The following is a 20,745-nucleotide window of genomic DNA, read 5'->3' as shown; positions in this document are numbered from 1 at the left end:
ATACCTAATCACTCTTTAAGACTTATTCCAGATATGAGCATTTGTATATAAAGTTTTCTGGAATTCAACTAATTTCTCCCTCCTCCAGGCTCCCACAGCATCTCCTCTCATGTTGGACTGTAATTATTTGTATTATGTGTTTGTCTCTCTCCCTCTAGACCCTAAGTTCCTTGAGGGTAGGAGCTTCATTTATTCATGTTTCCCCAGGAGTTAGCTCGGTGAATGGCACATAGTAGGCTCTCCAGTTTGGTCAAGGAGTGGATAATGAATTCATCAAGTTTGTCCCCTGTCAGGTTAACGATGCAGAGACATTTGGTGTAAGTCACTAAAGTTCTCACCTCTTATTCCTTCCCCATAAGGAAAAGATCCTTGCAATGTGGCCAGGGCAGCTAACTAGAACATCACGGTATTTCAGACGCACTGGACAGCAAAAAGCTCTCCTGCTCTTTGTTTGCCATTTTTTTCAGCTCCTGGGAGAAATTCTGCAAAAGGTCATAGCATTTGCAGGAGCCGAGGGAGGGGAACTCCAGTGCGAGTCGTGCTGTGGTGCCACCATGATCTTTATCATTATTGTATTTTTTAGGAATGAGAGTCTCCGACCCCAGAGAAAATTGCAGTCTGTCTCATAGGAGACCATCCAGAAAACAGTACACAGTAAAAACAAACATAAAATATAGAAAGCCTACTGCAGAGGTGAGAGGTGATTTTTTCACACTTTTTTTTCCTCACCTGATAAGTGATAGGGCCCCGCTGTTAAATCTCCTTTGAAGGGTATTTCACAGAATCCTGATTTAAACATATTGTTCCTATTACCTAGATTTCAGTCCCAAAGGCGGGGCAGCTCTGAACTACTTTATCAAAAAAACAAAAACAAAACCCAAAAAAACTGAATATCGTGTGATGATAGTTCAAAAGACAAGTCTTCTAAAAGTAAAAGATGTTCATCGTAGTAACAAGGCAGGGATGGTGTTGTTGAGGGAACTGAGGCTCAAGAGGAGGAATGAGTTAGTAATGGAAATTAGAGGTAGGAAGGTAGACATACAGGTCCTTTCAACAACGTGAATGAGTCTCTGCTATTGAGTTGAACAAAAGCTAGATGTAAAACACTACACCCTGTCCTAGTACATTTATATGAAGCTCAAAAGCAGGCAGAACTCATAGATTCTCATAGAAGACCGGAGAGTAGTTACTTTTGTGGGGGTGAGGTTTGGCTCTGAGGAGGGTCTCAGGGCACCTTCTGGACGACTAGAAATGTTTTCCGTCTTGACCTGGATGGTCGTTCAAAAGTATGCACATATATAAATACTCATTCAGCTGCACAAATATCTGTGTCCTTTTTGGTATATGATTCATATCTCAAGAAAAAATTTTAAAAGTAAAAGGAGAAAAGCAATTTGAATTTAGTTCTGTGTCTGTGAGTCTGGGTATGAAGGGATAAATTGGGAGTTCCAGATTTGCAGATACTAGCTCCTATATAAAATAGATTTTAAAAAGCAAGGTCCTACTGTACAGCACAGGGAACTATACTCAATATCCTGTAGTAACCTGTAATGAAAAAGAATATGAAAGCAAATATATGTATGTATGTGTATGACGGGGACATGATGCTGTAACCTAGAAATTGACACATAACTGACTATTCTTCAAAAAATTTTTTTAGTTCTGTTTAGTTCCAAAGGCTGTCTCCTTCCACTACACCCTCTTTTGCCATCAGTTTCAAATTTTGATTTTCAGCATAGAATCTTACCCGTTTTCCTGGGATAGTGCACAAAAACTCTCACAGATCCTTTGATACACTATTGCAAGTCAGTTTACAGAGTAGAAATTGCAGAGTACAGGAATGGTTATGAAAGGCTGACAGTAGCAGGGACTAGTTGATAAAGGGTTTGGGGAGCCTTGCTAAAGGAAAGGGTTTTATTTGCATGGGGAACCACTGATGGATTTTACAGGACAACTTCTATGATCATATTTGCTATCGTGGGTGAAATGGATCAGAGAGAATGGATGGGTGGAGGAAGGGCCAGGGACCAGAGTGAGTGAGAGAGCTCTCATCATCTCTGCAAACGTGAGCAGGTCTTGGACTAAGAGTCAAGACCGTGTGGTTGTACAAGAAGTAAAGATACGTTGTGTGGATGCTGCGATCGCTGGGATGTGGGCAGTGAGGCGCAGGCAGGAGCTGACTGAAGGGGCTAGGTGCTCTGAAGCACCAGGAAAACAGGGGCAAAGTATATTCCTCTGGGGAGAAGCTAATGCTAGGCAGCTTGTCAGGCTCCCGCCAAGTAATCTGGGATTCAGGGAAGGGTCCTAGTTCTTGTAATAGGTAGAGTGTCATTACAGGCTGAATTGTGTCCCCCCAAATTCAGATGTTGAAGTCCTGAGCCCCAGTACCTCTGAATGTGACTTTATTTGGTGATGGAGTATTTAAATAGGTAACTAAGTTAAAATGAGGTCATTAGGGTTGGCCCTAACCCAACACGACTAGGCTCTTTATAAGTAAAGGAGATCTGGATGCAGACATGCATTGAGAGAAGACCAGGGGAAGAGACGGAGAAGACGGCTATCCACGAGCCAGGAGGAGAGGTCTCAGAAAAAGCCAGACCTGCCAGCACCCTGTACTTCCAGCCTCCAGTCATAAGAATATAAATATTCTATTGTTTATGTCACCCAGCAATGGCCACCCTAGCAAACTAATACAAGTGTCAACCTGGACTCAAGCCCAGGGCATGGGGGCCCGAGGGCTAAATCCCAGCTCAGAAAGCAGACAGGGTCACCAGGGCCCCTCAGATAGAGATTTTCTAGCCAAGAGCTAGTTCCAAAGTCCATCCACTGGTAGGGATGGGGCTCCTAATATTCTTCCAAACTGAATTCTCACTGGTTCAAAGATTAGGCAGAGCAGAGCTACCAGTGGGTTAAAAGGTACGGTCTTCAATTCTGATGTTAGGCAGGAATGGACACAGGCCAGGGCTGGCTAACCATCACAATTCCAAAAAAATAACTAGCTATCAGCTTGGAGCAAAAAGGAATGCTAGGTCCAGGCAGAATCGACTTGATAAACAAGATATGTGTTTATAATTGCACATTCCTGGGATATTTGACTGAAAAATAAAAGAGGTATGTATCCATACATACATATATATGTATACACATATGTTTAGTCTGTCTACTAAATACCTCACGTGCTCTGCCAGGGTTCAGCCACTGTCCTTGGTCCCTTGGGTTACTGCATCTCCTGACTGATCTCTGTCTCAGTATTGCTCCCCAGGAATGAGGCTCAAGGGCACATCATTTGCGGCATAAATTGCCATGACTTTCTCATTCGTCTATGTTTGTCAGAGTCGGATCGCCTAGGAGTCTTTGACTCCTTGCCTCCTAAGTACAGTTATGCAGTATAGCGTCTTCCTTTTCCATGATTCTCACATCCACTTCCTTTTTACACCTCCACTTACCCAAATTCAAATTCTTGTCTCATTCTGCCTTAACGACTGATAGCCTCCTGACTGTTCTGCGTACCTCCCTGCCCTCTCCGCCCCACCTAAATCTATCCGACACGATGTCTTTGAAGCACATCACTTTGACTACAGCGCCGTTTTTCTACTTGTTAGTCCTTGGCTGCTTAGAGCAGTCAAACAGTCCGCAATCCAATGGTCGAGGCTTTGGGAAGCTGGCTTTTCTAACATTTTCAGCCTTATTTATAACCATCCTAGCTTCCCCAATGTTGAATGCATGCACATGGTTTCAGGCATTGCCCTCCAATGCGGTGCAGCCCTGAGCTCCCCCACCCCCACTCCCACTCAACCCTGTGCTCTTGCTTGTGAGCCTCCTCCACCCATTATGGAAGCACCTTTTCCAGTCCCATTGTCCTTCCAGAACTGCTCAGATCCCAGGCACGTTTGCTCATTCTTCCAGCACGCCAGGCCTCCTCCTCAACGCACATCACTTATCTTTCAAGGCGAACCCTAGTTTGTCTTCATTTTGGGGGGAGGTAATTAGGTTTATTTATTTATTCATTTTTGGAGGAGGTACTGGGGATTGAACCTAGGACCTTGTGTATGCTAAGCATGTGCTCTACCACTTGAGCTATACCCTCCCCGTCCTCATCTTTGGCATCTCTGCTCATCACCTTGGCATCCCATCCTCAGTGACAGGTACCAGGGAGGCCATTACGTTCCAGATGTTGTCTGATCCTCGAGATCACGGCTGGATAACAATAGCCCCTCATTCAATGCAGTGAGTGCCTCCAAACTGTCTATTCATGGCGCGATTGCTTAGGACATTTCTGCTGTTTTGAATTGCCAATTAAATTTCTGATTTTAACTTTTGAAAAAATGACATCTCTTTCCCAGGTTGATTGTAAAGACTTCACCCTCAAATGACCTAGTTTCATAGGAGGGAGGAGAGGAAGACACTTAGGTCCCAGACATTGAAGTACTGGTTTTCCCTGGGCTTCTCTGAATGTGATAGTCTGGCAGTCCGTTTTACGGGACACACAAAACCCATGATTTTACAGATATTCTTGCTTAGGATAAGGCTAAAGTAGACAGTGCCCATGGAAGTTTATTTTTCTATTTTATTTTATTTTATTTTATTTTATTTTATTTTATTTTATTTTAATTCTTACGGACATAATTCCCATTTGATTGAAGTATAGTCCATTACGGTGTGTTAATTTCTGGCGCATAGCATAATGTTTGTCATACTTATGCATATATATATATATATGCTTTCATTATAGGTTACTACAAGATATTGAAAATAGTTCCCTGTGCGCTACAGAAGAAATCTGTTTTTTAATCTATTTTATATATAGTAGTATTTGCAAATCTCGAACTCCCAATTTATCCCTTCCCACCCCCTTCCTCCCATAACCATAAGTTTGTTTACTATGTGAGACTTCCTGCTTTGTAGATAAGTTTATTAGTGTCTTTTCTTTCTTCCTTCCTTTCTCCCCCCGTTTCTTTCTTTCTTTCTTTCTTTCTCTTCCTTTCTTTTTTCCTTCCTTCCTTCCTTTCTTCCTTTCCACATATGAGTGACAACATATGGTATTTTTCTTTCTCTTTCTGGCTTACTTCACTTAAAATGATGATCTCCAGATCATCCATGTTGCTGCAAAATGGCATTATTTTATTCTTTTTATGGCTGAGTAGTATTCCATTGTATAAATATACCACAACTTCTTTATCCAGTCCTCTGTCAATGGACATTGAGGTGGTTTCCGTGTCTTAGCTATTGTAAATAGTGCTGCTATGAACATTGGGGTGCATGTTATCTTTTTGAATTAGGGTTCTCTCCAGATATATGCCCAGGAGTGGGATTGCTGGATTATATGGTGGGTCTATTTTTAGTTTTTTGAGGAATCCCCACACTGTTTTCCATAGTGGCTGCACCAAACTACATTCCCACCAGCAGTGTGGGAGGGTTCCCTTTTCTCCACACCACCCGCCTTTTTTAAGTGAGTTGCTTTAAATAAAAAAAAAACATTAAATAATAATAGTTCAAGTGATACTCAGTTATGGCAGAAACTGTAGAAGTGGTCCTTCAATGACTGAAACAGTATTAGATGATACCACATTTATTTCTCTCCACAGCTTTGCAAATTAGAAACTGAAGTCCAGAAAAACGTTGAAACTTACCCAAGTTAGAAAGCTAATAGGTCGCGAAGCAGCATTCAGGTGGAGTAACCTAGGTGTCTGGCTAAAGCTCTCCAAGTTTCCCCTTTTACCATGACGCCCTTTTGTATACAGGAAGATTTAATTACTTGTGTGTGTCTGACTTGTGTTTTTATGCCCCACTCTTCAAAAAGACTTAACTTTCTAAATTAAATCCTTCACCTCCAGAATGAATTTGGTGTGTTTCTAAACACATTTATAAACCATACAAAGAGAAGGACCTGATTTCCTGCCTGGCTGAGTGAAACATTAATTCTCCACCTTGGCATCTCAAACTACAGCTGTAATAAGGGCCGTTATGCCCAGATAGGCCCTTAAACGGAAGACCTGCTGAGCGGAGACCCACTTTCCCAGCCCTGCTCAACCTCGTCAGCTTCCCTGCCAACTGACCAGGCGGAAGCGGCAGCAGGGGAGGAGGGCCCGCAAGTCGGTGGGGAGGGGATCATTCTGAAAGCCTTAAATCCCTCGCAGGGAAGAAGCAGCTGCTCCTTGTTTTTCTAACATCTGTCCCACCTGTCCCCATCGGCGCCTCACCCTTTGGAGGCTCCAGCCAGCTAAAGGCGGATAGGACGGGTTGGGGAGGAGGGATTTCTGAAAGCTGGTTGTGGGCATAACTGCTACCCGGAAAGTTTCTTCCGCTGAGAAGAGGGCAGCTGGGGTTCTTGAGGGGTCCTGCCCCCTCCCTTCATTTTCCTCACAGACACACGGCTATAGTGGACAGATGGGCATTTGCAGCATCACCCTGGTCGGACGTGCGCCCTGAGGGTGTTAGCTCACAAGGCAGGTGCCCCCAGCGCCACTTTCTAGCTGTAACCTCGGGGGAGGAATAAGGCCCTGCACGCAGGCTACCTGCTCTAGGTAGGACCCCTCAGCACATCTGGCAGCGTGCTGCTCGCATCGGGCTCCCTCGCCGGTACCGCGCTTCTCCAGCCCTCGGGACCTCAATTTCACCGAGTTATTTCCCCCGGCATTCAGGACCGTGCCTGGAACCGGTGGCCATGAAATAGACACTTCTGAATGAATGAACGTTAAGGAAGAAAAAGGTAAACGAGCAGGCTGGTTCATTAGGTTCCAAGGCGGGGGTGGAGGGAGAGGCTTGGACTTACACCGAGTCGCCGCGGGGCGCGCATTCCCGCAGGGTCGGCCTGCGGGCACTCACCCGGCCCCAACGCGCCTGCGCAGCCCGAGACAGCCCCGCCCAGGGCGCGCAGGCACGCCCCCTTCCCATCCTTCCCGCGTTCAAGCGCTCCCGCTCTGGTCTCGGGGGCGGGGCCAGGGGCGCAGGCGCAGTGCGCGGCGGAAGTAGCGACCGGAAACTGAACGGGGCCCAGGCCGCCCGGCTTGCGAAGGGCGCCGAGCTCCTCCTCCTCCCGCGGGCCGCCCCGCCGCACGTGCGGCTCCGCCCCGCCCCGCCCCGTCCCGCCCCCTGTGCGGGAGGCCGCCCGGCTGCTCCTCCCCGCCGCGGAGATGGCGCTCGACCCCGCAGGTACGCGCGGGAGTGGGGGTTGCGGCGCGGCGGCGGGGCGGGAGCGAGCCGGGAACGAGCCGGGAATGCCGGCGCCGAGCCGCCCCCTGGGCGAGGGTTCGAGCTCGGGTCCGACGGTGGCTGCCGCGCGCTGTCCTCCTGACGCGTGGCCTCTTTGCCGCCGCCCTCCCCCCGTCCCTCTGGGCGGGGCCCCTGAAATGTCTGTAGCGCAGCCTGGAGAGGCCCCAGACGCCCGCGGGGTCCCCGTGCCTGTGACTCCCACGCCCTCTCCCCCTCGCACCCCGGCCGCGGGACGCCCGTGCGGCCCTGGCTTCGGGGCTCTCACTCAGCTGCCGTTCTGGAGGGAACGGTCGTTGGTTTTAGCCCGTCCCCTCCGTTTATGGAGGTGAAAACTCCAGGCGTCAGGAGAAGTGGCTTCCAAGTTTTGGAGAGTCAGAAATGGAGAAGACACTTAGGCGGGCCTCAGGGGAGGGGAGCAGACTGCCCCTCGGCTGGTGGTGGGGACCGAGTTCTGGTCGAACCCAGACAATTCCTTCCGCAGTCCAGGCGTAGACGTGCCGCCGTTGGAGGCTTCAGGAGGAAACAGACGGTTGCTGCGCGCTCTCTGTACGTCGAGTCTTGGTCTAGGCCCTGGGAATCCGGTGTTCAGGACCAACAAGACAGCTTGTGTCCCAGTGGTGGAAGGAAGAAGACAGCCCTCCCCCAAACACACACTTTTACAGACCGTGATACACATTAAGAAGAAAATAAGCAGAGTCGTAGGTAGATGGTAAATAGGATCATTTAGATGGAGTGGTCAGGGAGGAGCTCTGGGGGAAGTGTCCTCTGAGGACCAGAGGAAACAGGCCTGTAAGGAGGTAAGGAAAGTCCGCTAGGCTGTCCAAGCGGTAGGTGCTTGGGCTGCTTGGTGGGACTGAGGGCCAGAGAGCGGAGGAGATCCTTAAGGAAGGATGTAAGGAGAGTAGGCAGAACCTCAATGCTGCAGGGCCTTGAAGGCTGTGATAAGAAAGCATCTGGACTTAAACCTTTGGAGGCTTTCTGAGAGGACAGTGACGTAATATGATGTGACTTACTCCTTTACTCCCCTGGCAGCAGTGGTAGTGTTGTAGAGGGATCCTGAGATGGTAGCAGCAGTCCCGGCCAAACATGTATGTATTGGCCTGCGATGGTCTTAGGGAAAAATGAAAAGAAATACAAAACTTCCGTAGATGATTGGGAGGAGAAATTGACAGGACTTGCTGTTGCATTAGCGGTGAGCAAAGCGGAGGCTTTAAGGCTTTTTACGTCAACGACTGGGTGGCTGGTGATGGTCAGATCTAACACGATGACCATGGGAAACTCCGATAAAAGGAGGGATGGAAACAAGATTGGAATGGAAAGTAAGAAAATGGAGTCAGAAAGCAGGAAGAGTTTTAAAAAATTTCTTTGTTTAAATACCAGAATACAAATGTACTGAAGTCAGCTTTTTTTCCCCACTTCATTTTTGTTTGGTTCATAGGGTGAAGCATAGGTTCCTATTTTGATGTTTCTCTTGCTTTTCACAGTCCACATTGGTCTATGCCCGCGCTGAGTTGATGTGTTTCTGAGTAGATGAATGAATAGTTAGGCCAAATGAAGTTTATGTGGTAAAATTTGTTTTCTCGTTGGTTTATGTTAAATTTTTAATCTTCATTTGAGAGCAGTTTTTAACTAACTTCTTAGGATCCATTTTTTTTTTCGGAAGAAATTCTAAACCCAACAGTGAAATGCAGGTTGCATACTTTTATACGTAGTTTTATTTAAACAGTTGTTCCTTATATATGTATATATTTATTGAAGTATAGTCGGATTACAGTGTTGTGTCAATTTGGTGTACAGCACAATGCCTCAGTCATACACGTACATATATTCGTTTTCATACTCTTTTTCACCGTTAATTACTAGAAGATACTGAATACAGTAGTTCCCTGTGCTATACAATATAAGCCTGCTGTTTATCTGTTTTATGTCTAGTAGTTACTATCTGCAAATCTCAAACTCCCAATTTATCCCTTCCCATCCCCTTCACCCCCTGTAACCATAAGTTTGTTTTCTATGAGTCTGTTTCAGTTTTGTAAATAAGTTCGTTTGTCTTCTTTTTGTTTTTTTCAGATTTCACATATAAGTGATATGTGGCATTTTTCTTTCTCTTTCTGGCTTGCTTCACTTAGAATGACGATCCCCACGTCCGTCCATGTTGCTGCAAACCGTTTTCCCTTTTTGTTACGTTAGCGGTAATAGCACTGTCTGCAAGCTTATCAGCCGTGATCACGCTCATCAGTTTCTCTTGCTCTTTGAATGCAGAGGGACAAAACTGGAGAGTCCAAAACACCCAGGAAGAGTGGCTGAGGAGAGAGAGAACTTAAAAAAACAAAAATCCTAGCAGCTGTTTGCACTTGTAGATAATTCAGACTTAATTTGCCCAAAGCCTCTGACGTTTTTAAATAGTCCATGGGCAGTTGTAATCTGCAGAGGAGAACCACCTCTCCCACCGCTCCCTGTTTTATTGACTTTGGCTTTGTTTTCTTATCAGCCTAAGCTTCCTGTTCCCCGGGAGTTCTCCCTACATCTTAAGCCATAACTGGGACTTTTGGTCACATAGTAATGACTCAAAATATACAGTATAGTTCACTCTCCTATAATAGGACTTAAGCAGTTAGTCTTATTCCAAGTTACAACTTTCCCAGTTTATAACCTTTTCTAGAAGTATTGTATTTATTTTAAAAATCGGGTCAAACTTAGGTGAGTGAAATTTTAAAGGCTGTTTATTTTGAAGGTACAACCCATGATCACCTATAGAAACAGTGTTAAAAGTGGTGCTTATGAAAGTGGAATTTGCAAAAAGGTAAAGTTATTGCTTATGCTAATCTATAGTGAATTTGTGTTGAAGATTTTCTTCAACTCATTAATCAGTGAGGGAATGGGTAAAATGTAAAAAACACTCCAAAAAAGCATTTGAGAAGGTAGATAACATGGAACATTTCATAGATTGCTGGCTTCGATAAAAATTTAAATAGGGCCCAAAACTGTGATTTGGGGGCTTATCTTTTCCACTGGCCGGAAATGATTTCTATCTCGATTCGACAAATTCTAGAATTTAACCTCTGCCCCTAACAAGTTGTGAAATAGCCCAGGAATGGGAAGCCAAGCCCATGTGGTACAGATTTTAGATTAATGGTCTGACACTGTCATACCCCCATATGACAACTCCCAGGAACCTGGGCCTGATCATTTTCATTCCTCACTTTCTCTAATAACGAGAAGAGATTCCTTTCTCCCTTGTTTTTATTCTGCCTTCTCTTTGAGCGGGATGGGTGGTATCCGTTCCTGGTCTATCAGTGTGGAGTCACAGTGCGGGCAGCGTGAGAGAGGTTACCTTAAACGCCAAGTGTTTCCCTCCATGGGTGTTTTTTTCCTCAGAAATCTAATAAGCGGAGGAACATGGGATAGTGTCGGGGCTCAGGGGGTGGAGAATGGGGTCAGAAATTTCATGACGGTCCCTGTGTAGATGTTTAAGGAGTGTGAGTTACGGTAGCTCTTGGAATACTTAGGTTGCAAGGGTTCTGTTAGTGGTTCCCGTGGGGATATGGGTAGGTTAGCTGTGGGTATACTAGCACTTAGCATGGGCAAGGTCCTGGGTTCAATCCCCAGTACTGCCAGTTTAAATAAATAAACTTAATTACCTCCCCCCACAAAAAAAAAGGAAAGAAAATTCTTTTAAACAGATACGAAGAATCTTTTTTTTTCTGAGCATTGTGTGATTAATATGTAAAAAAAAATACTGCTATGTAGTTGGTGAGACACTTCTTTGTTTTATTATTGCTTCTACATTCCTACAGTATCCCATCAGCCATAAATTATATTATTAAATATTTTAGTTCAGAGCTAAAAATCTGTTTGACTTCCAAGTTTTGTGTATTTTGAAGCTCAAAGCATCTTTACCCTAGAAAATGTATTTCTGTCTCGCTAGATTAATTTGACAGCCCTCTAATGGGTTGTTCCCTGAAATTTGAAAACCACTGGCCTGAGCATGAGGGAGATCAGAGTTGAGATCAGAGGAGTGCGTGCAGGGCAGGGCGGGGTTTGTGCTGTGCATCGCGAAATGTCTCATGACCCTGTTCCTGGAGTTTGAATTTTATCCAGAAACAACAGAAAAGACACTGCAAGTGTCTAGGCAAGGGAGTGACAGGGACAGCCTTCCTTCCTTTTGTGTTTATCTGACCTCTGTTCAGATCGGGGAATGTGGTCTCTGCTGACGTGTCTGCATCAGGGAATCACACCTGACAGCATGGGAGGTCCATCTTTCTCTCCTGGGTAGTTTTAATTTTGACCATGTGGCCAAGCTCTTGTCTCATTTCTTTGCTATGTTTTTCCTCCCTTGTAATCAGTAGCTGATCTTTTGGGAGACCATTGAAGACTGGGCGAATGTTCATTCCTCGTCAAAAATTCCCCCTTGATTTAGCATCCATTGATGATTTTTGCTGGATTCATTCTTTCCTATGCTGGTTGCAAAATGGTTTTCTGTGTCCAGCATTCTCTCCCCATTTATGAGATGGTCGTTGACATTTTGCTGTAAACAAGAAACCACTTTGTTTCTTCTTTTCTTTATAGATTTGTTACTGGCCTGGACTCAGGAGATTCTGTTTTTTTCAGTGGTTTGTAATTTGCTACTGTATGTAATTGTTTTGGTGCCCATGCTTTTCCAGATCAGACATGGCCAGTGAGAGTTCCTTCAAAGTAGCTTCTGGGTCCTTGTGATGAGCGCCCATCATAGTTTGAGCGTTTCCTCTTTTTCTCACACAAGGTGTCCCTGGCTTATCTCCTACCTCGCCTGGCACATCCATAGAATTTACTGTCTTCTCTGACAAACCCTGGTTCCTTCATGTGAGAACAAGATATGGGCTCCTGGGTACCACTGGGCAATAGATGGATTAATGGAGCGCCCTTAGGAAGAGCCCGTCTCGGAGGGAGGGGAGGAAGCTGGGCCAGGATGTGGGTCCAGGGAAGCCTGTCTCACCCTCAGCTCCGCTCATCGCAAAGTGCACGGTTGGTCCTGCTTTGGAGACGGGGAGCTGGGCTTTGTGATGCCCATCTGCCCTCACCCTTGGCAGGAGTAAGGAGAGGGGCCAGGGAAAGGAAACTACAGGATGGTCCTGGGGAGGGGAGGCTGCAGGTGTGGATGCTTCCGCGTTGCCTCCTCTGGGTGGCACCAGCTCCATCTTGAGAATACCTTGTCTGAATCTATTAGGAACCTTAGTTTGGGTAGTGAGGGTCTGGATCAGGTAGAGGGGGTCCGGTAGGAAGGGGGTCTTCCCTTGCTCAAGTACTTAAATACACACAGATGGAAAGTGTCTTGGGGTTGTGGTCAACGGTTTAAATAGCATTGGCCTAAGATATACCTCACACATACCAAACTGGGGCTTTGGTTTTTTGCCTCTAGGCCATTTGACATTGCTGTTCCTTCTTTTTGGAATTTTCCCTCTCTGCCCCATACCCAAATCTGTCTCATTCTTGTTCATTTTTGACACCTCACTTTTTGATTTGTGAAATTGTGAAATCAGTTTCAGAAGAGGCTTTCCATGATGGTCACCACTTTACAATGTTTCACGATTTTTTTAAATATTTGGAATTTAAAAAAAACCACTAAAATATTAAATAACCTGGGTATAGAGTTTTTTTTTTCACTCTAGCTCCAGAGTTGTTTCCTTGAGAAATAGAATGAAACTTACAGATGTGACCTGTTGTATGTATCAAATAATTTGAAAGATGAAGAAAAACCCATGTGAAAGTGGGATTATTTACTTGTGTAGTAAGCAGTAAATGTTTTTCGTATGATTCCATCTCTAACTTTTTCAGACTGAATGGTTAGGAAGGACAGCCCAGTTAATTACACCTAGACAGTAAGAGGTGGCCCCCCCCAGCCCCAGGGGTGCACTCCGTTGTTATGGAAACAGCACCGCATTGAATTTGGGAGTGAGGACTGACTTGTTTCAGACTTTGCCATTAACCTCTGGCCCTTAAAGTATTCTAAACGGCATAATCTGGGATTTGAGGACAAGGGGTTGGGAGATTAAGATATATCAGAAGCTGAGGCTGCTTCAAGTCTTAAACTTCTATGTTTTTAAGTACTTGCAATTGGTCTCAAGGGGTCCTTGACTAAGCACAGAAAGTTGCTGTTTCGTGGACTGAATTAGTATGGTTATTTATCCATAGAGGGGGTTAACATCATATTTGTAGAAATCTCTAGCAAGAACAATTACCTTATACTTTATATAAATGGGTCACACAGAATGGGCCCAAGTAAGAATGTTGGTTCCCAGATTGACTTTTTCTCACACCATATCCCATTATATACTTTTACATTTTTAAGTAGGGAGATTGAGGGGGAAAAAATTTTAAGAATGGGGTGTTTACTATCCTGCATTGTGTTTTTGCTGAAGAACTGTTTGTTACTGGGAGGTTTCAGAGATTAAAGGGTTTGTTCGTTAACTAAGCATGGTTAATTGTAATACAGAGTTTTAAATGTTTGTGCTGCAGAATAAGGAACATCACTGTATTTACAACCCCTAGTATGGGGAATGGTACGTGGCAGGTGCCTAATATTGGTTAACAGAACAAATACCAAATGAACCAATATATTTGTTCAAATACTTGTTAATATAATGATTATCAAATATCAAAACTTTGAAATATATGTGTCATTTATTAAAGAGTTTCCTTGAATACCACATGCTAGGACTTGGAGCTATAGAAGTCACTGAGACATGGTCTGTGACCTCATTACACTTAAGTTTCCTCTAGTGGTTCTTAATCTAAAGTCTAATATTAGAATTATTTAGGGAACTTTTAAAAAATACCAACGCCTGGGTGTTACCCCAGCACCTCTGATTTAACTGGGTTGGGGTAGGGCCCAGATGTCAGAATTTACAAAGCCCTCTTAGGTGATTGTTAAATGTAGCCAGAATTGAAAACGTCTGGTACCAAAGCCTATCTTGGTCCTCTTGGGCTGCCGTATTGAAATACTATGAGGGCGGGGCGCTGAAACAATAGACATTTATTTGCTCACAGTTTGGGAGGCTGGGAAGTCCAAGAACAAGGTGCTGGCCCTTTCGGTGTCTGGTTCATTATAAGGCCACCCATCGGATGAGGGCCTCCCGGTATGACCTCCTGTAAACCTTAATTACCTCTGCAGACACAGTCATTTCGGAGCTTAGGGCTTCAACGTGAATTTGGTGCTCCGGAACGTAGCTCAGGCCGAAGCCACCGCTGAACTATCGCGAGAGTTTGTAGACGGTTTTTGCTGCGATGCGTTCTAAGCCCGCACGTGACTAGAGCCTTCGCATTTGTGCACGAGAAACGTTGGCGTTAGAGGAAGGAGAAACCCCTTTCCGGTGCTGGCTCAGGGAGAACTTTGGAACGGAACGAGAGTTGAGTTTGATTTTAAATAAGTAAACTCTGGTAAGAAAAAAAGAGGTAAAAGCTGGAAGATAAAGGCAGAATGCGCTGGAGTGCAATTCGAGCAGTTACTCGCTGGGGAGCCTTGCAAGATTGCGTTGTGCTTTCTGAGCCTCTGCTTCTTGAAAACACCTGCTCCTACATGGGGTGATATTTGTAAAATGTTCCCTTCTGCCGCTCCTTCCTTCCTTCTGAAACTACTTGCTGTGCTTTTTCTGTGAGCTACATAAAAGTAAGCTGATTAAAAAAAAAATTTGGTGGGGGAGAGATCATTAGGTCTGTTTATTTTTTATCATTATTATTTTTAATGGAGGTACTGGAGATTGAACCCAGGACCTTGTGCATACTAAGCATGTGCTCTACCATTTGAACTATACCCTCCCCCCTACTAAGCTGATTTTTTTTTTTTTTTAAGCTAAGGAGTGTAGTATAACCACTGGGATGGCAAAATGAGGATTTAAATTTTAGGAGTCTTAAGTTGAAGTTCTGATACTGCTGGGATTTGGAAATTACTAACAGAGACTTGAAATTGCAGGCAGAGTAAATTTGGAGACAAGCACCAGGAACTCAGCATAATAAATGCCATTTTTAAAGACAGAAACTTGTGGGGTTACCGCAGGAGGAGCAGGAGCAGGTTTTACTTTGGAAGCGTTTTACACTTTTTCTAGTATTGTTACTGTTGTTGACATTTTTTAGACTCCTTTAAAATTTGCCTTCAGCCTCTCTCATTCATGCATCTTAATATGCTCATTTTGGCAAATTTCTGTTCAGAAGGTGAACTTGCCTTCAGCCAAGGTTAGGCAGAGGCAGTCTGGTGAAGGTGGTAGGTAGGTGGTCATCCTCGGAAATGCTACCCCCTAAAAAGTGGTATTGTGGAAGCGGCTTTAACTCAGACTGCCTCTGAGAGCCATACGGAGAAAGACGTTGTGAGTGATCTGAGCTAGGACTGAGTCTTTGAAATAAGTGAATAAACTCTCAATATGAAAATACTCCCTTGGAGGAGAGTACAGCTCAGTGGTAGAGCAGGTGCTCACGCACGAGATCCTGGGTTCAATCCCCAGTACCTCCATTAAAATAAGTAAATAAACCTAATTATCCTCCCCCCCCCAAAAAATAAAATAGTTGGACAAAAGAATTTAAAATTAAGTCCTTGACTCTATTATCAAAGCAGTCCATGTTTTTTGTAAGATGGGAGAGAATGGTAGAGATAGGGTGGCAAAGGCATTGATCAGCACTGGTAGACTTGGGAGTGACCCACCATGTTCCAGATGTGCATCAGGGAGAAAATAAATCAGCCGGGGGTACATTGCTGCGAAGCCACAGGCAGGCTGCCGTCCATTCCTTTCTCCAGCGTCTGCTTCGTCTCCCATGACGCGGCGGGTTTTCTACTAGGTATCAACGGAAAATTGTGCTTCTAGGAAAAGATAGCCTTGAAGTTTTACCAAATAAAGTCAGTGTGCACATTTTCTTACAAGAAAGTATGGCCACAAGGGAGGTTCCACGCCTGCCTAGAACTGGCACGTCTTATTGCATAAGCTGGTTTCCTGCTTTTAGGTTTGCTGTCCCCTTCTGGCCTCGTCTCGGCTAAAGTAATGTGGGTGGAAAAGGAAGCCTTCACACCTAGCAATCTGCAGAATCTGAGGTCCAGGAAATAGGTGCTTTTGGGAGATTGGGCACACCTAGTGTGAACGAGGTGGTTATTAACGGTGGATGCTAGTAGCATACCGAAGTTCAAGTGAAGCAGGCTGTTGGGGGAGGGGGGCGGTATCTGACCCAGAAGCTAGGCAGAAAAAGCCACGTCCACCTGCCTGAAGCGCTTTCTGTGTTTTGTAAGTTTGAGCTCATAAAAAAGATCAGCTTGTTACTGACTGACCTACTATTTCACATTGACCCTCGGTGAAGGTATTTTTCAGCCAACTGACAAATCGGTCCTCTTGCTTTTTTTTTTTTTTTTTTTTTTTTTTCCATTTCTTCATCATTTGACTTTACAGTCTGGTCAGAAAATGTGAACTGGGAAGTTTTGAATGTACCTATTTGGAATGATGCCTCTGAAACAGTCTATTGTCTAAGGGTTTTTTTCTTCAGGCTGCACCGTGATGTTGGAGGCACACGGGACCTGGCTGGCTGAGGTCCCCTTCTGTAGGCCACCGCCCCGTGTGAGTGTTCGGTTTGTGGATGAGGGTTCAGGACCTGCCCCTTTATCAGAGGCTGGGGTTCTTTCCCCTCTGTGCGTCTCCACGTGTTTATGTGCAACGTGGAATGAGAATACTTGACCTGAGAGGTTTTTAGAGGACTAAAGGGCTTCTTTCCCTGCCTTCATCTTGAGATCTCAAGTGGCTGGGATATTGGGGAGAATCTTTCCTACTCTGGATTTTCGTTTTTGTTTTATTGGTTCAGGTGTGGCTTGAAGAGGAGAGGGCGGGGAAGGGACACCGACCTTCCCTGTCTTTGTTTGTTTCCCAGTCTCAGTGCCTCTGCCCAGCACCCCTTCCTCATTTTACACTATCGTTGTAGAAGGAGATATGAACAAGCTGGCGAGAACACGAAAGCCTGGTCGGGGCATCAGTGTTTCTGTGCTGCTGAGAACTGAGTCCTCCTGGCTTCCCGGTGTGAAGCCCTTACTGGGAAGGTAACGATGGAGAACGCTGGTCTGACTCTATTGTGCGTGAGGCCACTTGCCCGGGGTCCTTCCATGTGAGCTTCATGGTAGCTAGCAAAGAAGAGGGACCTCAAGTAGAAACCGCTGCTGCGAAGAACACTTATGCACATTTACAAAGAAGCATTTTTCTCATTTTTTTCCTTCACAGTAACGGTAGCATGCAGATGTCTGCAGGAGCAAATACATGCGCTAAGAGGCTAAAAGAGGCGGGGGGGCAGTGTATAAATAACATATATGTTAGATTAGAACACTGTCACTTTTGCAAAGGCAGACCTCGCCCTTCAGCTGTCATTTCTTTCCTACGGGCGATTCTGTGATATTCTGATTCATTTCACCGCTATCTTTGTGGATTCCTAGCCAGTGCTGTTGTCAGTGGCCTTATCATCTCGGACTGCCACACTGCAAGAGCGCGTGAGCCGCAAGCAGACTGAGCTAACAAATCCAGCCCGTGAAAAAGGTGAAAATTGACTTTCAGGTGATGATAAAATGTTGAGAAAGTCAGGGCTTTTGGAAATTTTCCCTGGTGGCGTTATCTTGATTCTTTATCTCCGTCTAAATTCATGTGAGCGTGTAGTAGGAAATTCTAAAAATTTGACTTTTTGCAAGCTTTTGTACAAATGTATAACATGCATGCATCACGTTGACACTGAGGGAATCAGTCTGTAGTTTTGTGGATAAAAAGTACCATATCTATAGTATTTGTTGAAGATAGCTTTGCAATTTGTACAAAATCCCAATTAATTAAAAATTGACATTTAGTGGTTGGTATGCTTCCAAATAGTAGCAGAATTTACATATTTTTAAGTGTACTATTTCTAATTTAACACCAAGAGTGTGGAAAACCTAAGTCAATATTCATGATTCTAGAATTTTCTTTGTTTCAGGAGGATTTAGAAGAATGATCAGAAGGAGTTCTTCGCAAGCCGTTTAAAAAATGTTTTACAGAGGAATATTATAACCTAGAATTTATAATGCAGGTTAATTTCTATTATAATTTACTTACGGAAAAATGGTTCACTGTGACAAAGCTATGTCTGTATGCAAAGAATGGATCCAAAAAATTAAGTGTTCTTGTTATCTAAAACCACTGTATGTTTCATCCAGCAAAGAGTAGATTCATCAGGACACATTATAAATAAGTTGTATAGATTAAAACTCTCTCTCTCTCTCTCTCTCTAAATATATATATATATATATACACAGAAGTATATATATGACAGATGGTTTATAGCCTCCAAAGCTTGAAATATTTACACTCTGGTCCTTAACAGAAAATGTTTGTTGACCCCCTCGCATAGGCAGCAGAAACTGGGATACATTTATAGGTGTGGTAAAGAGGGAAAAGTCACATGAATGTCTTCATATCATCAATTTGAAAGTTTTAATGAAATAGATAATTTCCTTGAGAAATATAACTGACTTGAATAAATAAACAGCCATTAGAAAATTGGATCAGCAGTTAAAACTTGCTTTGTGTCTTATCTCTCATGCACATACATGCTTCCAAACCCTGACTAAACCAAGTGTGTACACACACACACACACACACACCTGGCAGGATACTGGCCTATGTGAGTGATTGTGGGAGCTAGCTGGGCAGGTCTGGAATGGGTAGGGCACCGTATCAGGAAGGGCAGCCTTGGATCTCTTGGTCATGAGCCGAAGCTGTAGTCCAAAGCTTCAGGAAACTCTTTTGTGCTCTGAAGGCTTTTCAGATGATTGAATCAGGCCCACCCAGATTTTCTAGGATAATCTCCTTAAAGTCAGCTGATTAGAGACTTTAATCACATCTGCAGAATACCTTCCTGCAGCTGGATCCTACAGCTGGATTAGTGTGTGTTTGAACAACAGTGAACTAAAGTCTTCCCAGATTGACCCATAGAACTATCACAGGTGGTATCCACTGGACTTTCAAAGAACTGGTCATAATCTTTCCTTTGTACAAAGCGGTTCAGAGAATACAAAGAAAAGTCCCTAATTTATTGTTTAAATAATGATTTTTATACCAAAACAACACATAGAGAGTCAACTCACAGGCAGACACCTGAAGATAACCGCGAAAGTCCTAACCAAACGTGAGCACCCAAGGCAGAGGTGCTGCTAGCTACTACTCACCGTTCTTCTAAAGGACATAGATAATAAGAATTTAAAAAGAAAGATGCAGAGCTAACTACCCCCCCGCCCCGATTGTCTACATAGAAACTGGAAGATAATCTATTGGCAATGTATTAGATTTAATGAGAGTTAGTAAGGTTGTACTGGTTATAAGGACGATATAAAAAATTCAGTTGAACCTACATACCAACAATAAGAAATTACACGTTACTTATGGAAAGATACCTTTACCAATAGAAATAAAATCTAACAAAAGATGAACAGTGTCTTTAAGGAGAAAGTTATAAAACTTTTTGTCTACTTAATTTCAGATAGTTTTGTGTCAGAATCAACTGCTGTGAGTACAGATTTATATCATGATTTATTTTTCTAATTTTTAAAAAATTTTATTTTATTTAGTTATAGTCTGTTTACAATGTGTCCATTTCCAGTGTAGAACACAATTTATCAGTTATATATGAATATACATATATTCATTGTTGCATACTTTTTCACCGTGAGCTACCACAAGATGTTACACACACTTCCCTGTGCTGTACAGTATAATCTTGTTTAGCTATTCTGTATATACCTGTCAGTATCTACACATTTCAAACTCCCAGTCTGTGCCTTCCCACCCCTCCCCCTGGCAACCACAAGTTATTTATTTTTATTGAAGTATTATTGATTTACAATGTTGTGTTAGTTTCTGGTGTACAGCAAAGTGATTCAGTTTATATATATATATATATATATATTCTTTTTCATTATGATTTATTACAGTATATTGAATATAGTTCCCTGTGCTGTACAGTAAGACCTTGTTGTTTTATCTGTTTTATATACAGTAGTCTGTATCTGCTAATCCCAGACTCCTACGTTATCTATCCCTGACCCCCTTTCTCTTTTGGTAACCGTAAGTGTTCTATATCTGTGTGTCTGTTTCTGTTTTATAAATAAGTTTCTTTTGTGTCATATTTTAGATTCCGCATATATGAGATATCATATGGTATTTGTCTTTCTCTGATTTACTTCACTTAGTATGATAATCTCTGGGTCTATCCATGTTGTTGCAAATGGGTTTATTTCATTCTTTTTTATGGCTCAGTAAATTTCCATTGTATAAATATACCACAACTTCTTTATCCAGTCATCTGTTGATGGACATTTAGGTTGCTTCCATGTCTTGGCTATTCTAAATAGTGCTGCTGGGAACATTGGGGTACACGTATCTTTTCGAATTAAGACTTTTCTCCAGATTATATCATATTTTAAAGTTAACATATTATCAACTGAAGTAAAATATACGTACAGTGAAATTTATGGGTTGTGAGTTTTGATATATGCACATGCCCCAATCAAGACAT

At 43.6% G+C, this 20,745-nt stretch overlaps 1 protein-coding gene and 1 long non-coding RNA gene across 5 annotated transcripts in view; both read left to right on the top strand.

Moving 5' to 3' along the window:
* The first annotated feature begins 7,029 nt into the window (after positions 1–7,029).
* Positions 7,030–20,745, top strand: part of CMC1 (C-X9-C motif containing 1) — a 70,545-nt gene continuing 56,829 nt past the window's right edge. Inside the window, exon 1 of one of the 4 annotated variants that reach the window (XM_074345371.1) lies at positions 7,030–7,152. In XM_074345371.1, the coding sequence (XP_074201472.1) occupies positions 7,134–7,152 (19 nt within the window). In that variant the 5' untranslated portion in view covers positions 7,030–7,133. Of the gene's footprint in view, positions 7,153–7,687; positions 7,759–20,745 lie in introns of those variants that run through there. The other 3 variants (XM_074345373.1, XM_074345370.1, XM_074345372.1) reach the window with 3 other exon arrangements.
* On the top strand, positions 14,643–18,733 carry LOC141573805 (uncharacterized). Its single transcript, XR_012500131.1, has 4 exons — positions 14,643–16,781; positions 17,140–17,254; positions 17,642–17,741; positions 18,169–18,733. It is a non-coding gene; the product is annotated as an uncharacterized LOC141573805 (long non-coding RNA).

Source organism: Camelus bactrianus, chromosome 17 (assembly GCF_048773025.1).
Source record: "Camelus bactrianus isolate YW-2024 breed Bactrian camel chromosome 17, ASM4877302v1, whole genome shotgun sequence".
NCBI lineage: Eukaryota > Metazoa > Chordata > Mammalia > Artiodactyla > Camelidae > Camelus > Camelus bactrianus.
This window is presented reverse-complemented; position numbering and strand designations above follow the sequence as displayed.